This window comes from Mastigoproctus giganteus, chromosome 7 (assembly GCF_048544385.1).
Source record: "Mastigoproctus giganteus isolate SK-2022 chromosome 7, ASM4854438v1, whole genome shotgun sequence".
NCBI classification, from domain to species: Eukaryota; Metazoa; Arthropoda; class Arachnida; order Uropygi; family Thelyphonidae; genus Mastigoproctus; species Mastigoproctus giganteus.
Genome location: NC_143581.1, coordinates 191,422,353 through 191,439,817, shown reverse-complemented (window position 1 = coordinate 191,439,817; position 17,465 = coordinate 191,422,353). Strand labels below are relative to the sequence as shown.

The 17,465-nt window shown below is 39.0% G+C and overlaps 1 protein-coding gene across 1 annotated transcript in view; it reads left to right on the top strand.

Moving 5' to 3' along the window:
• Positions 1–17,465, top strand: part of LOC150083498 (putative G protein-coupled receptor CG31760) — a 397,647-nt gene that overhangs the window by 358,442 nt on the left and 21,740 nt on the right. Inside the window, exons 10-12 of the mRNA XM_090377319.1 lie at positions 5,764–5,873; positions 5,995–6,209; positions 6,829–6,967. Coding sequence (XP_090233445.1) covers positions 5,764–5,873; positions 5,995–6,209; positions 6,829–6,967 — 464 coding nt within the window. The remainder of the gene's footprint in view (positions 1–5,763; positions 5,874–5,994; positions 6,210–6,828; positions 6,968–17,465) is intronic.

Here is a 17,465-nt window from a genome sequence, read left to right as displayed (position 1 = left end):
CGCGAATTTCAGTCTCCTTCAAAACTGTTCCTTCCAGAAACGTGGGGGTTCATTAATGTAATTACTTTCTACTTCCGCACATTTATTCCAGCGATTGACAAGCTTACTGATATTACAGAAAAAAAAAAAAAAAAGAGCAGATTTTTATCTGATATAAATATATCAGATAAGAACCTGACAGCATATAAACAACAAATCAGCTTATAAAAATATTTACATGCTGATTTGTTATTTAAGACGTTTGTCAAACCTTGTACCATCAAATTACAGGTGAAAGAAAGTCATTGAATCCAGGTAGTGTTTTTTTTTTTTTTTCCTTCTTTTTTGGAGAGAGATGAAAAGGTCAGTTATGCAATTACCTGATGATTAAATAAAATGAAACATAATTAATACAACTATTTAAAATTCACTTTTGAACAGTGGTTCTTAGAGTCACAAAACACTAATACAGAAATGCAAGAATGATCGGTTTCAAATTTTCACTTGGTTAAATGATAATCATAATTTTAAAGTGTGCGTCAAAAAAAAAAAAAATGTTAAAAAGACAAAGTCAAGTAATTGATCGATATACATACACACAAATGCTAATGAACTAAACAGTGGAAATCAAAACAAATTAAGACACACAGAAATCCAAAAATACAATGCGTGTTACAGTCAACGCTGTCAGATAAACCAAAAATTCTGAAAAAAAAAAGTACATATATATATATATATATATATATATATATACACACACATAACTGATACGCTTGCTAAAGGTTTATTAATATAAATTGTCAACCATAAGATAAACAGGAATGAAATCAAAACCACTCAAAGGTTCAAAATTAATAATTAATCCATCCAGTTAAGATAACACCATAAAACAAAACCTGCAAGAAGTAATTATTGAAAACTTGTACGAGTTGTATAGTACAATTCCAATATTGGGAAATAAATTTAACCAGATAATCCAAAAAATGAAATAAAAACGTAAATCTATTTACAGTGACTGGCCAGTTTATTAGGTGTACTCTATAACGAGTAGATTCCCCTTTATCCCTTAGAACCGCCTGGATTCGTGGAAAGCGTGCCATAAGGATGCAGGTCCATTGTGCCTCAATTACTTACCACAGTTTTAAACTGGATCTGGTGACGGGGGAAGCCACTGTAGTACGCAGAATTTACTCTCGTGTTCGTATAATGTTGGTCTGTGAAGAGGTGCATTATCCTATTGGTAAAATCTATGCGTAGATGCATGTACTTGGTTGGAACGATAACCTGTGGCATCCTAATGTTGCTCCACTAGTATCAAGGGGCCCAATGTGCACCAAGAAAACACTCTCTGCATTATTATATCGCTACCACCAGCCCTAGTTGTTGAAACATGGCAGGCTGAGATTCATGGACTCATTTTCGCCATATTCTGGTCCTCTCATCAGCATAAAACACCTGGAAGCGACGAGAGTGGAACCCGATTTGGTCCTGGGCTGCAACAGCCCATCCCTGACAAGGTATACAATGAACTGTGCGTTATGAAATACCTCTTTGGTTACCGCTATTGTGCTGGGTTATTTTTTTTGACTGACTGTAGCCTTTCTGTTACACTGCATGAATATTTTCAGCCTCCGTCCGTATCCAGCATCACAAGGCTATCTCCGACCACAGGATCACTGTTGGCTAAATGTTATTTAGTTAATGGACCAATTTTGATACACCTGAGGCACAGTCATACGTGAAAACCCCACAGGGTTGCAGTTTCGAAACTCATACCGGTGCGTCTGGCGCCGACCATACCACGTTGAAATTCACTTAAATCTTTCGTGTTTCCCATTCTTGCAATCATACAGCATGCCTACATATGACACGTGCTTTATATCGCATAGTTGTGAACACGTGATGTTATTACTGACAGAGCGCCTATTTCGTGAAAAGGGTTGCTGTATCTAATAAAGTGGCCACTCAGTGTAAATTCATATTTACAGACGTACTCTCCAGCGTTCAAAGATTTATATAAAATTTCATCCACTCTTGTTTTTAAAAAAGGAAGACCATAAAATTCGCGTTCCTCATTGGTTTGCCTTCCTACAAATGGCACTATATATATATTTTGAAGCATCACTTTGTCGACGAGAGCGAAATCTTGTTGTTCCGCGTAGTCGAGCAGAGACTCATTAAAGTTGACACTTTAACACCTTTTTCGTGTTTATTGATGAACTAAAGGTCTTTGTTCAATAGAAAGGGTAGTGTTTTTCGGTTTTAACACGACGGACGCACACGGATGCAAATGATAAAAAAAAAAAAAAAAAGTCGAAAGAATGCTAAAATTAACCGTACAGTAGTAAAAATCAAGGATTACTGAAATAGGATTAGAGCGAGCCAGCAGGCAGAAAGCAAATTCATATATCTTGTCTACAGGAATATTAAAACTGTATTCCATGCAATTCTTTTTGTTATCAGACTTGACTTCCGCTTACTACAAAGACCCCGTTAATCGACATCGGATAATCGAGAGTCTACTGCAATTTATTTAGAAAAAAATAATTAGTGTCATGAGGCGACAGCACAGCGTGTTTACATTACGTGTATCAAACCTCATTTTCAGTTAAAAAAAAAAAGAGAGATACATAAAAGTTCTCATCTAGATGGAGTTCGTTAATGAGTCTGAAGAAATAACAGCAGGAAGGTGGGGAGTAGATGTATTCCAAGAGATACGTGCAAGGACAATTCATTTCCTTATCCACTTTCCCTTTTTGGAGGGATGGGGATAAGAAAAGTAAAATTTTATGAACTACGCATCAGACGGGAGCGACCACACTTAAAACAAATTATTACAGAAGCGGTGGCAATAAAATTCCCTACCACCCAAGAGCGAAGCCATTATTTACAGACATCGCAAATAAACTCGACCTCAGGCATTTATAGCAGTAGATACTTAGATGACTAACATATTTCTCTCAGAGTCATCAGGATATCCTGAGCAGAAATGAATTATATATCACTGACTGTCGTCATATAACGCGAGGCTTTACATTATTTGCCATGGTGGCTAATTTTCTGTTTATCCAATACGACAGATAGGCTGAATAACTAGAATCCGCTACAGTAGCCAATTACCGAATTCCTGGTTATTAATAATGATAAAGATAAGACGAAGAAACTCTAGACGAAGCATCTAGATCACCAACCTTTCCTTATTAAATCTGATAAATTGTATACTCAATACCAAAGAAAGAATGAGGGGGGGGGGTAACACGATGACGGTAAATAAAAATCAATTCAGACCCGTTCTAATTACGTAGTACTATTCGCATATGCGTTTAAGCGAAGCTATGTATGGTTTAGAAAGATGTTTTTCGAGTCATATGATATTTACGGTGGCAAATTTTTATTTAAGCCGGCGGTTGTGGTGCTCCAATTTGTCGTCAAGATGATGGCAGGGCACCTGGCAGGTGCCCATTTTCTTTTTGAATTTTAGAAAATGTTTTACATTTTTAAAAATTCTATTTGAATAATACCTATATTTTATCTTTTCTTAGCTAATTGCAATACTTATTGTATGTATGTTTAAAGTTTAAATAAATATCACTTTTACTAAAAATTATAAAAACCGTATTAGAAACAAACTCACGGTGTTTTCCATTTTTCAGTTTAAAAGACATTAAGTGAATGAAATTCCAAACTGCACATGTCCATATATTTCTGCTTATTATGTATATCTCTCTATATATTAAAAAGGTTTTCCTCCAAGTGACATTTATATGCGCTAATGGGAGAAGAGAGCGAGGCAATTACGTCTCTACAAATGCAATTAATTATTGACAACTGCTTCCATAACGTTCACCAACCTCGTGCACATGCTTCCTTGTCTAACATTTGATGTTCCATTGTAACGTTTTTTGCATATTACTGAATATTGTATACAGTATTTGTAAATATTTTAAATATTTGTATAGTTTGTAAATATTTCAGTTATATATTTTAGTCCTGGTCTTTGTGATGCAACAATATTCCTCATGCATTATGGGAACCCGAAGCAAAAGGCCTTTTCCTAAGTGACCTATATGAACGCAGATAAATAATTATATAATGATATTTATTCGATCTTCAAAATGCCGCGCACTACAAATGCACAGGTAAATAATTACATGGGTCATTTCCTGATTAGATGTCGATCACAGTGACATATTGTTTTTTTGTCTGGCGGCACCGGTGGTCTCCCGCAACTCCGCGGGAGACCACCGCGGAGTTGCGGGAGTTGCGCGTTTTTATTATGTGTAGAATACAATACTCTGCATAAGGCCAGGGTGTGTGTGTTTTGTGAAGTATTAGTGTGGGTTGTGTTGTTCCTCTGGTCACTTAGCCTGGGAGAGCAGTGTTTCTGCCACCGAGACGTGGAGGCGGGCCAGGACACATTAAGAGAGAAGAGAGCTCTGGCGGGGTGAACCTTGGGGTTGCCTAGGCATCCAAGGAGAGCCCAAAAAAAAAAAAAAAAAAAAAAAGGAAAAAAAGAAAAAAAAATTTATTGGAAAGGAGATAATGGGGAGATAGGAAGAGGGTGGGATAAGAGGGGTAGAGAACAGAGGGGAAGTGTTGAGACACTCGCCTGATTTAAAAGGGGAGAAAGTAGGGGGACCCTGGTACAAGACGCCCATACTGGTCCAGAGGGTGGGAGTTGAAATTGGTGGTAGGGTGAGCCACCAGGCAAAAGGGGATAGGGGCCACATAGGGTAAGGAGATTCAACCACCCCAGGTTGTAGGAATAAAAAAACATAGGGAAAGAGATTCCTATAGTGGAGGGTATTTTTGCAGCTCTGTCCCACACTGGCCTAGGGGTTACCCTAATGGCCAGTGTCAGCATCCCACACCATGCTAGCTAGGAAAAGCTACAGCATGGTGTCAGCTTAGATAACCATGAGGCCCCTTAGGGCCTGCATAGCCAGCAGTCTGTCCAGTGAGGAGGCTAAGATAGAACATGCAATTAATAATAACTTTCATTCACACAAATGTACTTTTTATAGTTTTTTTCTTACACTTTCTATTTTCTTTTATATACGGTATTAGATTAGATATCGATCAGTGCGTTTCGACGGGTGTGTCTTTTACATAGAAAAGATTTGACTTACTCCGTCATATCTCTACATATTAAGTAGAAAAGCGTGCGCAGGGGTTGGCGAGCAAAGTCCCCTAGTAAATATATATATATATAAAAAAAAAGTATGTATATTCGATACAATTAGATACTGCCGTTTTCGGGTTTATTTCGAATTTTGCGCCCTTCACAGTACACGAAATTTGAAACTATGTATGTTGCTTCCCGCAGAATAACAGCCATTTTGAGAGAATCCCCATTAAAAATGACTAGGATAACAGGGTGAACGTTTATTGACACAGTGGGAGAGGAAAAACAAGTAACATGAAACTACACAAACACAGGTTCGGCGCTGGTCCAGTACCATATAATTTTTCAAGCAAAATACAAGTAGTTGAAAAAACGGTTGCGGGGCACCTGATTCGCGCCCAATTTCACCAAGAAAACGATAAGAAAAATACTTCTGAAATTACTACAGTAAAAGTTTGACTATTTGAAGAGGGCAGAAAAAAAATTCAGAATTTTAATCTTGGTTAACCGTTAATGCAGGAATTATGTTTGAAGGGCACCTGTGAGGTGCCTCGTCGCCGCTGCCGGGTTTCGTTCATTTGCATTTTGTTTATGAAATTGACAATGTATTAATGAAATTCGTTTCTGTTTAACTAAAAGTAATTTGTTTCCCCTTTCAGATGGCTGCCATTTTCCCCGTCTTAGATATGTATAGCTGTGTCGCCACTAAGTGGACGAGGCATATGGGTTTCTGTATTACCTACAGCGCCCTCTTGCTGAAAACTTGGAGGTAAGGAAGCTTCTTGAAGTACATATCATCGAAAAAAAGAATGCCAAAATATAAAACAAAATTATTTAAAATATTAAGATTTTTAAAATAAATATTAAAATAATTTTGTTTTCCCTGAAAGGGTATCGTTGACGTATCGTGTTAAATCGGCTCATAAGTTGAAGCTGACCGATAAGCAATTACTACAGTGGCTCTTTCCTATTCTTCTGGTAATGGCAATATACCTCGGAACATGGACCATTTCATCTCCTCCCGAAGGCGTCTATATTAAAGACTGGTATGGTCTGAAATTTAAACAGTGCGAATACAACTGGTGGGATCACAGCCTAGCCATTGGTATGTTAAAGCAATTTATAACAGAACTAATTGTTTATGAAAGCTACACAATAGCGGACGTCTCTTTGTTGTTTTTACTAGAAAATTCAATATTAACAACTTAATATAATCGGTATAGTTTAATTGCAGAGAGCACACAAACGCAAGATTCCATTGTATTAAAAAATAATTTAAGCAAACATCCAAACCATAATGCCATATGGTATTAAAGATGTTATTCATAACATCTCTAATACTGTCTTAGAAATAAGGATATTAACTGTCGCTTAGAGATTTTCGGCGTTATCTTATAATTACTTTGTGAACAACTCCTGAGTTGTCCCATTTAAAAGGACCACACTTCAGTCAAATAGACGAAGCCTGGACTTTAATTTTCATAATTATTCGAAGGAAAAAATAATTAAAACTTAAACCAGCAAAACTTTTGCACTTGAATTTACCACATAAATAAATATATGTAATATTATTTGCATATTAAATTGCTAAGGGTATTAGGATTTACTGATGCTCGCATAAGGTGTAATTGAAATCTCTCGAGTGTATTACTCATTACCATATAGATGGATGTAAGAAAATTTTATCATATTAATTAAATGGTTTTTTTTTTTTTTTTTTTTAGGAGAGTTCCTCTTTCTTTTGTGGGGTATCCGCGTTTGTTACAGTGTCAGAAATGCCGAATCATTTTTCAATGAAGCTAAACACATCAGCTGGGCTGTCTACAGCATCACCATTGTGAACATCATCATGGTTATGGTTCAGTTAGTAAATTTAATCCTATATAAATTGTTGATATATTCTTATACGACTTCAATTAATTTTATATTAAATAATTGATTTAGCTTATTCAAAAGATGTAGAATGTAAGCGGAATCGTTGATTTTTATTCGTATTTTCACACAAAGATTTTTTAAATCTAATGATGTTATTAGTTCATTATTAATGGACTAATTAACGAGTTTCTCTCAGTTACGAGGTCATTTGAACTCGGGCACTACTCCTCTTCGGTTGTATAGTACGCCTAAGCTAAGAGGGGGACTGTTACAGTATTTTGATTTCGTTGGCGAACATCATAGAACTTGATACGGAGAAAGTCTTATTATTATTTTTTAACCCTCCAATGAGAGTATGGTATGGAATTCGTTCAAAAAGGATTATGATCGTCCTTGAATCAGAGTTCTTAGACCATTGACGGGTGGATAAACAACAGCAATAAAGAATGTGAAAGTTGAAAACTAATCCGAGATCGGGTTTTATTAGATATTTCTGAGGTCAGCCGAGCTATTAACAGATGCGAAGAGAGTAGAGTAGAAAATAACAACCCAGAACAAAATTGTCCGTTAACATGTGATTGTGATTTCGGTTCTTATTTATTATTATTATTTTTATTATTTTTTTTTTGACAAGATTAATTAATTTTGTATTAAATGAATTGACAGCTTCCGATAAAACTTATGTACAGGGTAGTCGGATCAATTTTAAAAATTAATAATTCAAAAAGAATCTCTATATACAGTGTATAAAAATATGGTTTTCGCACATCTGTTTAATCTGTAATATTCTTTTTTTTTTTTTTTTTTTTTTTAGCGAAAAAATGTAGTTACAACTCTCGAAACCAGAGAGCCAAATGTACTGGTGCCATCTGCATTGGTGTTTATAAAGCAAGAAAACGTTTCTGACACATTGTGTTTGGAATTGCCGCTTCATATTGAGATATGCACCTACTAAGAAAATAATCATACTGTTTCTGATATTTCCAAAGAAGATAATAATCACCAGGAATTTTTCCAATTCTTGGCCTCCGCTTTTCACTTCCTCAGATTAAGACCGCATTCACAGAACTTTATTATTATTCGCTGAAATCTAACATGCAACACGAAATGTAAACCATCTCTTCTGATAGGCGTCAGGTTAGTGTTAATAGGGGGGTACACCCATGGGGTTGGCTGCTGGGCCTCCCCCCGCCTCTCCCCCTCCCATCACTGAAGAAAAATTTTGGTGCATTACTGACCAATAAGGTCATTCCCCCTTCTTACACTTACAGAACAGCATAATGAATCTTTTAAAATGCCGACAGGTCTGCTGGATTTGAAAAATAAAACATTTTGGACATCTGCTCACAATATTTTCCACTTTTTCTTTGCAAAAAAAAAAAAAAAAAAAAAAACCACTGCATTACAGATTATGTATTTATGTGAAACCTTATTATCCTATGGAGCGTCACTTTTAGTTATTATCTAAAAATTACTAGTCTTTATAATCAGCCTGTAATATGAAACATCACTAATATCAACACTGGCCGCTGCTCGGAAACTATACCCATAACAAATACCCTGTCTCTTGAGAATCTAATGAAACGCTGCAGGAAGAGCTTCATATTAAATTCGATCACGGCTACAAAATTCTACAGGACAAAACAAAACTCATGATGTCTCAATAAATGAAAAATGTATTACACATTATGTGAAAAGACTGAGACATGGAATTTATCTCTAAATTCCTACACGCTTTATTTCTAGCTCTACAAGATTTAAGTGGAAGTTTATTCCTGTAGCAAATATGTTCTGGCTAATACTATTATTATTAAGCACGCCTTTATGCTTTTTTTTTTTTTTTTTTTTTTTTTGATAGTTGTTGGCGCATCGGCTTCTGTGGCCATATTGCACCTCCCAAGGTTTTTGCAGTACTTTGATCCAAGCCCGAGGCGGGAATCGAACCCGCGACCTTTGGGTTGCCGGGCAGGTACTTTACCCACTCGGCTAGCCCGGTCGGCTCGCCTTTATGCCACCAAGAGATACATTTATATGGCATGCACCATTATGATTTCGAATATCTGTGCTCTGCCACTTCCAAAAATGTTTTGAAAAATAATTCTTTCTTACATTCAAAGTCAGGGGATGGCCTCTCGAGGCTGTTAATAATAATTACAACCACTGACATTCCACGCAGCATGATATAAGCCTGGGATTAACTCGCCCAAACCTACACTGCCGTGTGGGTTTGGGCGAGTTAATCGGTCGTGATTCTGAAACTTGGGTTTTTAATACCGATAATACAAAATTAAAAAAACAAAAGTTAATGGCTCCTTATGGCTTCAGCTGCCTCAGCATATTTGGTTAATTCTAAAGAACTGACCAAACAACTAGTCTCTTGATCTTGCCAAAATAAATATAGCCTGTCGGAATTTATTCAAATATTGTTTTACACAAAACAAATCAGTCCTAGTCTAGATTGACAAAAGATGGTACGCAAGTGCGATTGCTGGATTACTAAAGAGACGGAAGTTATTTCTTTCCATTTAGTCCACTCGATAATTAAGTCCCTCGTAATATCCCTCATAATTCATATATGTATTCATACTGCGTGTATTCTCTTGATCGATGCGGCTGTTTGAGGGATGAAAACCCAGAGTTTCCAGAAGAGTTAAACTGCATCAGATGGGTAAATCGCCTCAGACCGACGAACTTGGTCATGGTGTGAAAAATAAAAAAAGCCAATAAGTCTTTTTGTCCCGACAGAAAAAGTGTTCCTCAACTCCGGCTGATAATGAGAATCGAACCCATAACTTAATCACTGTACCAAAGAACAGCAAGTCGAAGCTTCGAGGGCTAATATGAGAAGAACAACATCCATTACTTTTAACAACGTTGGAAGAAGTGGAAATAGGTCGGATATACACCAGTAGTTAAATTTGGTTCGTATTAGGAATCGAATATACCGAATGTCGCAATCAATTTTCAGAAAAACCTATAAAGAGATTGAAACCAAAAATATAAAACAAAATTCTATTTTCCCCATATATATATATATATATATATATATATATATACAGGGTGTTTCAGTTAAACGTTTCAGAACTTCTAAGAGGGGTAGGGTACATCCTGACAACTCGAAATCATATAGCAATGTGGGGTCGGAAATGCTTTCCTGAAGCGGTGTTGTACACAGAATCACCATAAAGAAAAGAGACCGTAAGTGAGAAATCGTTTTAATAATACATGAAAAGAAGCAAAAGGTACATGGATTAAAGTAAGTGTTCGAAGTTTCTTCCACGGGCTACAATGCACGCCTCACATCTCCGACGCATGGACATCCGAACATTCTGGAATACTCCGGGCGAATTTCGAATTTCTTCGGCAGCTACTGCGATTCTTGCAACCAGCTCCTCAGCATTGTCAACAGGGGTGTCATAAACTAGCGATTTCATATGACCGTGAAAATTCCTTCACAAGGGAAAGAATTTTCAACACGCATAACGACCATATCTGGGCGGTCGAGAACCCGCATACAATACGACGTCGTGCAGCACAGATTCGATTTTCGGTCAATGTATGGGCCGGTATTATGGGAGATCACCTCATCGGACCTTACCTGTTACCGTGTCGTCTAACCGGACCTATCTACTTGATCTTTCTGCAGCAAGTATTGCCACAACTTTTAAGAGATGAACAGATTTCTGCATCGACGCAACAGACAATGTGGTTCCAACACGATGGAGCCCCTGCCCATTATAGCGGAGATGTTCTTAACTACCTGGATGTCACATTTGGTCAACAGTGGATCGGACGTGGTGGTCCCGTGCGTTGGCCTGCTCGGTCACCCGACCTATCATGTCTTGATTTTTATTTCTGGGGTCATATGAAATCGCTAGTTTATGACACCCCTGTTGACAATGCTGAGGAGCTGGTTGCAAGAATCGCAGTAGCTGCCGAAGAAATTCGAAATTCGCCAGGAGTATTCCAGAATGTTCGGATGTCCATGCGTCGGAGATGTGAGGCGTGCATTGTAGCCCGTGGAAGAAACTTCGAACACTTACTTTAATCCATGTACCTTTTGCTTCTTTTCATGTATTATTAAAACAATTTCTCACGTACGGTCTCTTTTCTTTATGGTACAACACCGCTTCAGGAAAGCATTTCCGACCCCACATTGCTATATGATTTCGAGTTGTCAGGATGTACCCTACCCCTCTTAGAAGTACTGAAACGTTTAACTGAAACACCCTGTATATATATATATATATATATATATATATATACACACTGAGGGATCACTGAATTAAAACCACCTCTATGAAAACTGAATGCGACCCGTTGACCACGTGAAGTACGAGAGTGCGCAGTCAGTCGACCTACGTGGCATAGGTGCCAGTGGTTCAGTAGGTAGTAAAATTCCGAGCATGATGAGTAAAAGGAAGAATTTATCGGACTTTGATAAAGGACAGATTGTGGGAGTTTGACGAGCTGGTGCCTCAATTTCCCAAACGGCTGAACTGGTGAGGTGTTCGAGAGCCACCGTTGTTAAAGTGTATCAGGACTGGCGTCAAAATGGTCAAACAACGACCCGACGGCAAAACTGCAAAGGTCAGCGAAAGGTTGATGTTAGAGGTGAGCGCCGGGTCCGACGACTCATACAGGCGAACAGGCGCAGTACCGTTGAAGAGTTGGCTACCCAATACAACATGGGCCAACCCGGAATAATATCTGGCATGACCATGCGTCGCACGTATGAGCTATACCAGCAGACGAGCCCTACGGCATCCTCTCCTGTAAAAGACTCGCCTGGTGCCAAGAGCATGCAAGTTGGACGTTAGAAGACTGGTTGTTGTTGTTGTTATTTAGCTTAACGACACAAGGGCTACTGAGGCCAAATTGTGTCTGTTCATAGTTTATTTAGTCGAAATATAGCACTGTTGGTGTTAAATTAAATACTCCTATATAGTCCAATACGTTTTAAAAATATTACAAGTTCATTTATGTTTGCTTCATTTCCCAGGATATGAGTTAAATCATGTGAGAGGTTCAACCTAGAGACTGACTGAAAAGTGTTTGACCGTATGGTTGAATATAGGGGACAATCGAAGAGGAAATGCCTAACAGTAAGTTGACTGTCACAGGATGAACACTGGGGTGGATCTTCTCCCAGCAGCAGGAACAGATGAGTATGATGAGTGTGTCCAATTCTGAGTCTTGCCAGTACTACTTCCTCTCGTCTGTTTTGTCGAAAGCCTGAGAGCCACAGCTTTGGTTCTTGCTTTATTTGGTAAAGTTTATTGTTGGTGTTACTTTTCCAGATCTGTGACCAATTGTCGTAACTTGCTTTGCGAATAACAGGCTTATAATCAGTGTAAGGAACCTGAAGATGTTCTGGGCCAGCTGGATGAGGATTTTTAGCTGCAAGATCCGCACTTTCATTTCCCGGAATACCAGAATGGCCAGGGATCCAGCAAAAACTGATTGATTGATTAGACACACTGCAGGAAAATAGCTGAGAATGAATGTGTTTCAAGGTAGGATGAGAAGATGAAAAATTCTTCCTTATGGCAGAAACAGCACTGAGCGAGTCAGTGTAAATTATGACAGGTGAGATGGAAAGTTCAATAATTTTACTGAGTGCTAATTTGATGGCATATAATTCGGCTGTGAAGACGCTGCAGACTAATGGTAGTGAAGCTGTAACCGTTAGAGAAGGAAAAACTGTAGCTGCACCAACCGCAGTAGCTGTTTTGGATCCGTCAGTATAGACTTTACAGGCATGGGAGTTCAGAGTAGTGTGAGCTAAGTGCAACTGCCTGATATTAAAGGAAGGTACAGTATTCTTTCCCCACTCCAAAAAATGTGTATCGTGGGAGGAAGAAACGTATGTCCAAGGTGGAACAGGAGCAGTTGTGTTCTGAAAAATATCGCTTAAATTGATATTCCAACTCTGAGAAAGCTCTTTAATCCTTAGTGAAGCAGGTCTGTTTTCATTTGGCTTGCTGTCATATATCAAATCCCACCGAGTATTATAAAGATACTCCCAACTGGGGTGAGATGGAAGACTCTGGATCTTAGCAGCATAGTGGAGCAATAATGATTTCCTACGAAGATGTAATGGAGGATCGTGTGCTTCGATATAGAGACTCTGGATTGGAGAAGTCTTAAAAGCGCCCAACGCAGTCCTGAGAGCACTGTGTTGGACAATATTTAGACGTTGTCAAGTAGTGCTCCTGGCAGAGTCATACACCGGACAACAATAATCTAGCCGTGACCGGATTAAAGTTCTATAAAGGTGCAATAGTGTATACCGATCAGCGCCCCATGACATAGCCGAGACTGATCGCAGTATATTCAGATGCTTTAGACATGTATTTCTTAAATGAGAGATGTGAGCTTGAAAATTCAGCTTGCTATCTAATATCACTCCAAGGAATTTAATGGTACTTACAAGCGGGATTGGAATATTGTTTATTTGTAATTCCGGATCGGGATGGAGAGTTCGTTTCTTGCAAAAGTGGGTGAGAGTGCATTTCTTTTCTGATAGTTTGTAGCCATTCCGTGAAGTCCACGATTGTATTTTGGTAATAGCAAGTTGGAGCTGCCGTTCGATGGTGTTCATACTTTGAGATCGACAAGAAATTGTAAGGTCATCTGCGTACATGTAAGTTTCAACAGTTTTTGGGATGTCTCGTGTTATGCTGCTAACTCGGATTGAAAATAGTGTTGGACTAAGTATCGATCCCTGCGGGACTCCTTCTTCCTGAATGTGAGATGCAGAGAGTACATTTTTATATCGGACCTGAAAAGAACGCAATTGCAGAAAATTTTGAATTATTTTCGGCAAATGGCCCCTAAGCCCCAAGTGGTAAAGGTCCATAATAATCCCATGACGCCATGTAGTGTCAAATGCCGTTTCAAGATCTAGGTTGACCATGACAAGATGTTGTTTCATGACAAAGGCATTGCGGATATGAGATTCGGCTTTGATAAGCACGTCCAGCGTTGATCTATTCTTCCGAAAGCCATACTGATGATCTGGAAGGAGATTTTGTGACTCCAGGATGTAAGTAAGCCTAGTGTGAACCATTCTTTCGAAAACTTTACCCAGGCAGCTCGTAAGAGATATTGGCCTATAGTTTTCAACACAGGAATGATCTTTTCCTGGTTTTGGTAAAGCAATAATGAAAGAATGACGCCAGGAGGAAGGATAGGCATTTTCGGAGAATATCCGATTATAAAAGATTAACATGGTACTCAAATCTTCTTGAATTAAATGTTTCAGCATAACATAATGAACTCCATCTGGGCCTGCAGCACTGTTTGAAGATCTGTTTAACGATTCTTGAAGTTCTATGAATGTAAAGGGTTGGTTGTACGGGAAAGAACGGTTCGTGAAAAAGTTGATTTTATATCGTTCTGCACTAGTTTTGATGTTCTGAAATGTGGACCCATAGGAGGCAGAAGCAGAGATTGTAGCAAATGATTCAGCAAGTGCATTAGCAACTTCTTCAGCTGTAGATAGGTCTTTCCCTTTCCAATGAAGTATTGGAGAGGGCATACGAGCGAATTTCCCATTTAGTGCCTGTATTTTTTTCAAAATGAGGCGTGTGTCGGTGTCTTTTGTGATTGTTGAGGCAAAAGCGATCCACGAGTCTCGTTTCGCTTTCCGTCTAATCTGCCTTGCTTTTGCTTTAAACCTTTTATAAGCAATGAGGTTATTAGTGGTGGGATTCTTACGGAAATTATTCCAAGCTCGGTTTTTTTCCTGTTTGGCAGTGAAGCAATCTGCATTCCACCAGTGATTTCGGTGATTGTGATATGTCTTGGATTTTGGAATGTAAGTATTTGCTGCAGTCAGAATCTGATTGGTGATGTAAGTATTTACATCATCAATAGGTTCTTTTTTTAACGTAAGATCTGTCTAGAAGTATTTGAGCAGAATAGCCATCCCAGTTCGCCTTTTTAAACTTCCAAGAGGATCGTTTATCAGGATTTGGTGTTACTCCTGTTTGTAAGGAGCAAATGATCGGAAAGTGGTCACTGCTAAAAGGATCAGTTAATACAGACCATGTCATGATTGGAAAGATGGAAGGTGAACAAACTGACAAGTCAATTTGAGAAGTAGATCCTGTAGGTAGGTGGATGTAGGTAGGAGATCCAGAGTTTAATAAATTTAGGTCATTATTATATATAAATTCCTCGATCAACTTGCCTCTTCTGTCCATTGTAGCTGATCCCCACAATGGATGGTGGCCATTAAAGTCACCGAAAAGACAAATTGGAGTTGGAAGTTGTGCGATGAGGTTGTCAAGTTCTGATTGGGCCAGTGATAGAGATGGTGGAATGTAAATCGAAACAATGGTAACTGAAATACCAACTGCAATCCGAGCTGCCACAGCTTCTAGGCTGGTTCTTAATTGGATCGGTCTGGACGGTATGTTAGTATTTACAAGAATGGCTACTCCTCCACGGGCAGGAGACTCTGGGCTTCTGTCTCGTCTATATATCATAAAATTTGAGAATTTCGGCGAAACTTGGGGTGACAAGAATGTTTCCTGTAGGCATATACCTATGGGGTTAAACTGAGAGATTAAATCTCTTATGTCATCCGAATGGCTGCTTAGTCCTCTACAATTCCACTGTATGATGTTAGGCATTATTTTGGTTTGGCTGAAGATGATTCATCTGACTGTTTTTTATGTGCAGGGCATTTTTTTCGGTCTTTTTTTGGGAATAATGGACGTCCAGTATCCATAGTGTCATTGGCATGGAGTTCTAGAATAGGGTCTTCATCATTTTGGTGTATATCCACTTCCATAGTGTTGGTTGGTGGATCAGTTTCCTTAGAGTCTTTATTGGGTTTCAATCTTTCTGCATCATTTGAGACTGTCACAGTATCAGTTGGGATACTAATTGGGGTGTTGGTGGCATGGCTGGTTTTTGTTTTAGAATTTTCTTTTCCAGTGGTTGATAAGGTTGTTTTAACCCAATTAGCTAGCGAGACGTTGGGCGGTATTGAGACATCTGTTTGAATTGCAGTTGTATGAAAACTGCGAGTTCGAGAGGCATATGATGGACTTGGCATGGTCAACATTATTTGTCTGCGTGCCTCAGGATATGTGACTTTATGTTCTACTTTGTATTTTTGGATTGTCCTACCTGTTTTCCACATCTCACATGATTTAGAAAAGGCGGGGTGATTGCCTTTGCAGTTGGGGCAAATGGGAATTGCGGCTGGACAATCTGCCTGTGTATGATCTTTTGCTCCACAAATAGGACAGATGGCGTCACCTCTGCATGCCTGCTGTGAATGGCCATATTTTTGGCATTTGAAACAGCGAAGAGGATTTGGGATGTATGGACGAATTCGACAATTTAAATATCCAGCTTTTACTGAGGAAGGCAAATCAGGAGTACTAAAAGTTAAAATGATGGAACGAGTTGGAATGAGATTTCCATCTTTTTTTGTCATAATTCTTTTAGCAGCGATTACCTTTTGATGGCTAAGTTCTTGGACTAATTCCTCCTCAGACACTGTAATTAAGTCCCATTCTGTGATGACTCCTTTAGATGAATTTAAGGTATTGTGAGGAGTGACAGACACTGGTAATCCACCAAATGTAGTTGTTTTTAATAGCCACTCAGAATGTTTGGATGTGGCTGTTTCAACCAGGAGATCTCCTGATTGTAGTCGCTTCACCATTTTTGGTGATCCTGCAATAGATTCTAGATGTCTTTGAATCATAAATGGTGATAACCTGCCCACGGGCTGCGTGGACAGAGAGTGTATCACAAGAAAATTAGGGATGTCTGGACGCTGTGCTTCAGTTCGAAGCCTTTTTGGTTGATTAATATCATGAGAGGATTCATGTCTTGAGCTTGAAGGCTCTAAGGGTGGAAAATTGTTTGAATCCATGATAGCTCTTTTTGGCCCTGGGGGTTTATCTTTACCGCCCAGGTTTCCGGCCCCGCCACGGGGAGGCAGGAGCAGTGCCACGAGGTGACCAAGCGGCTGAGTTAGTAAGTTAGTACTAATAGAAAAAAACAGAAAGGTGGTTTCCCTTTCTGGGCTTCTGCCTACTTCTTGTAGTGCGAGAGAGCTACTATGCAATAGAAATCAAGAAAACGGTTTTTCAAACTAAAATAGAAACTGTTCGCTCAAATGTTCTCTGTAGAAAAACGCTTTGGAAAACGCACTAGAATCGCTTGGCCACGGAACGCTTGGCACCCGGGGCCTTAGAAGACTGGAAGGTGTGCTGGTCGGATGAGTCACGTTATTTACTCCACACCGTGGAATGTCGCGTACGGATTTGGCGTCAACAACATGAGGCTCTTCATCCATCATGCATGGAATTAACATTGCGGTTGTATGGTGTGGGGCATGTTTCACTGGTAGGAACTTGGACCCCTGGTGCATGTGGAACAACGTATCAGTGGTCTCTGCTATCTTCAACTGCTTTCTGACTGTGTACACCCCGCTACGATACTTCTTCCCGAATGG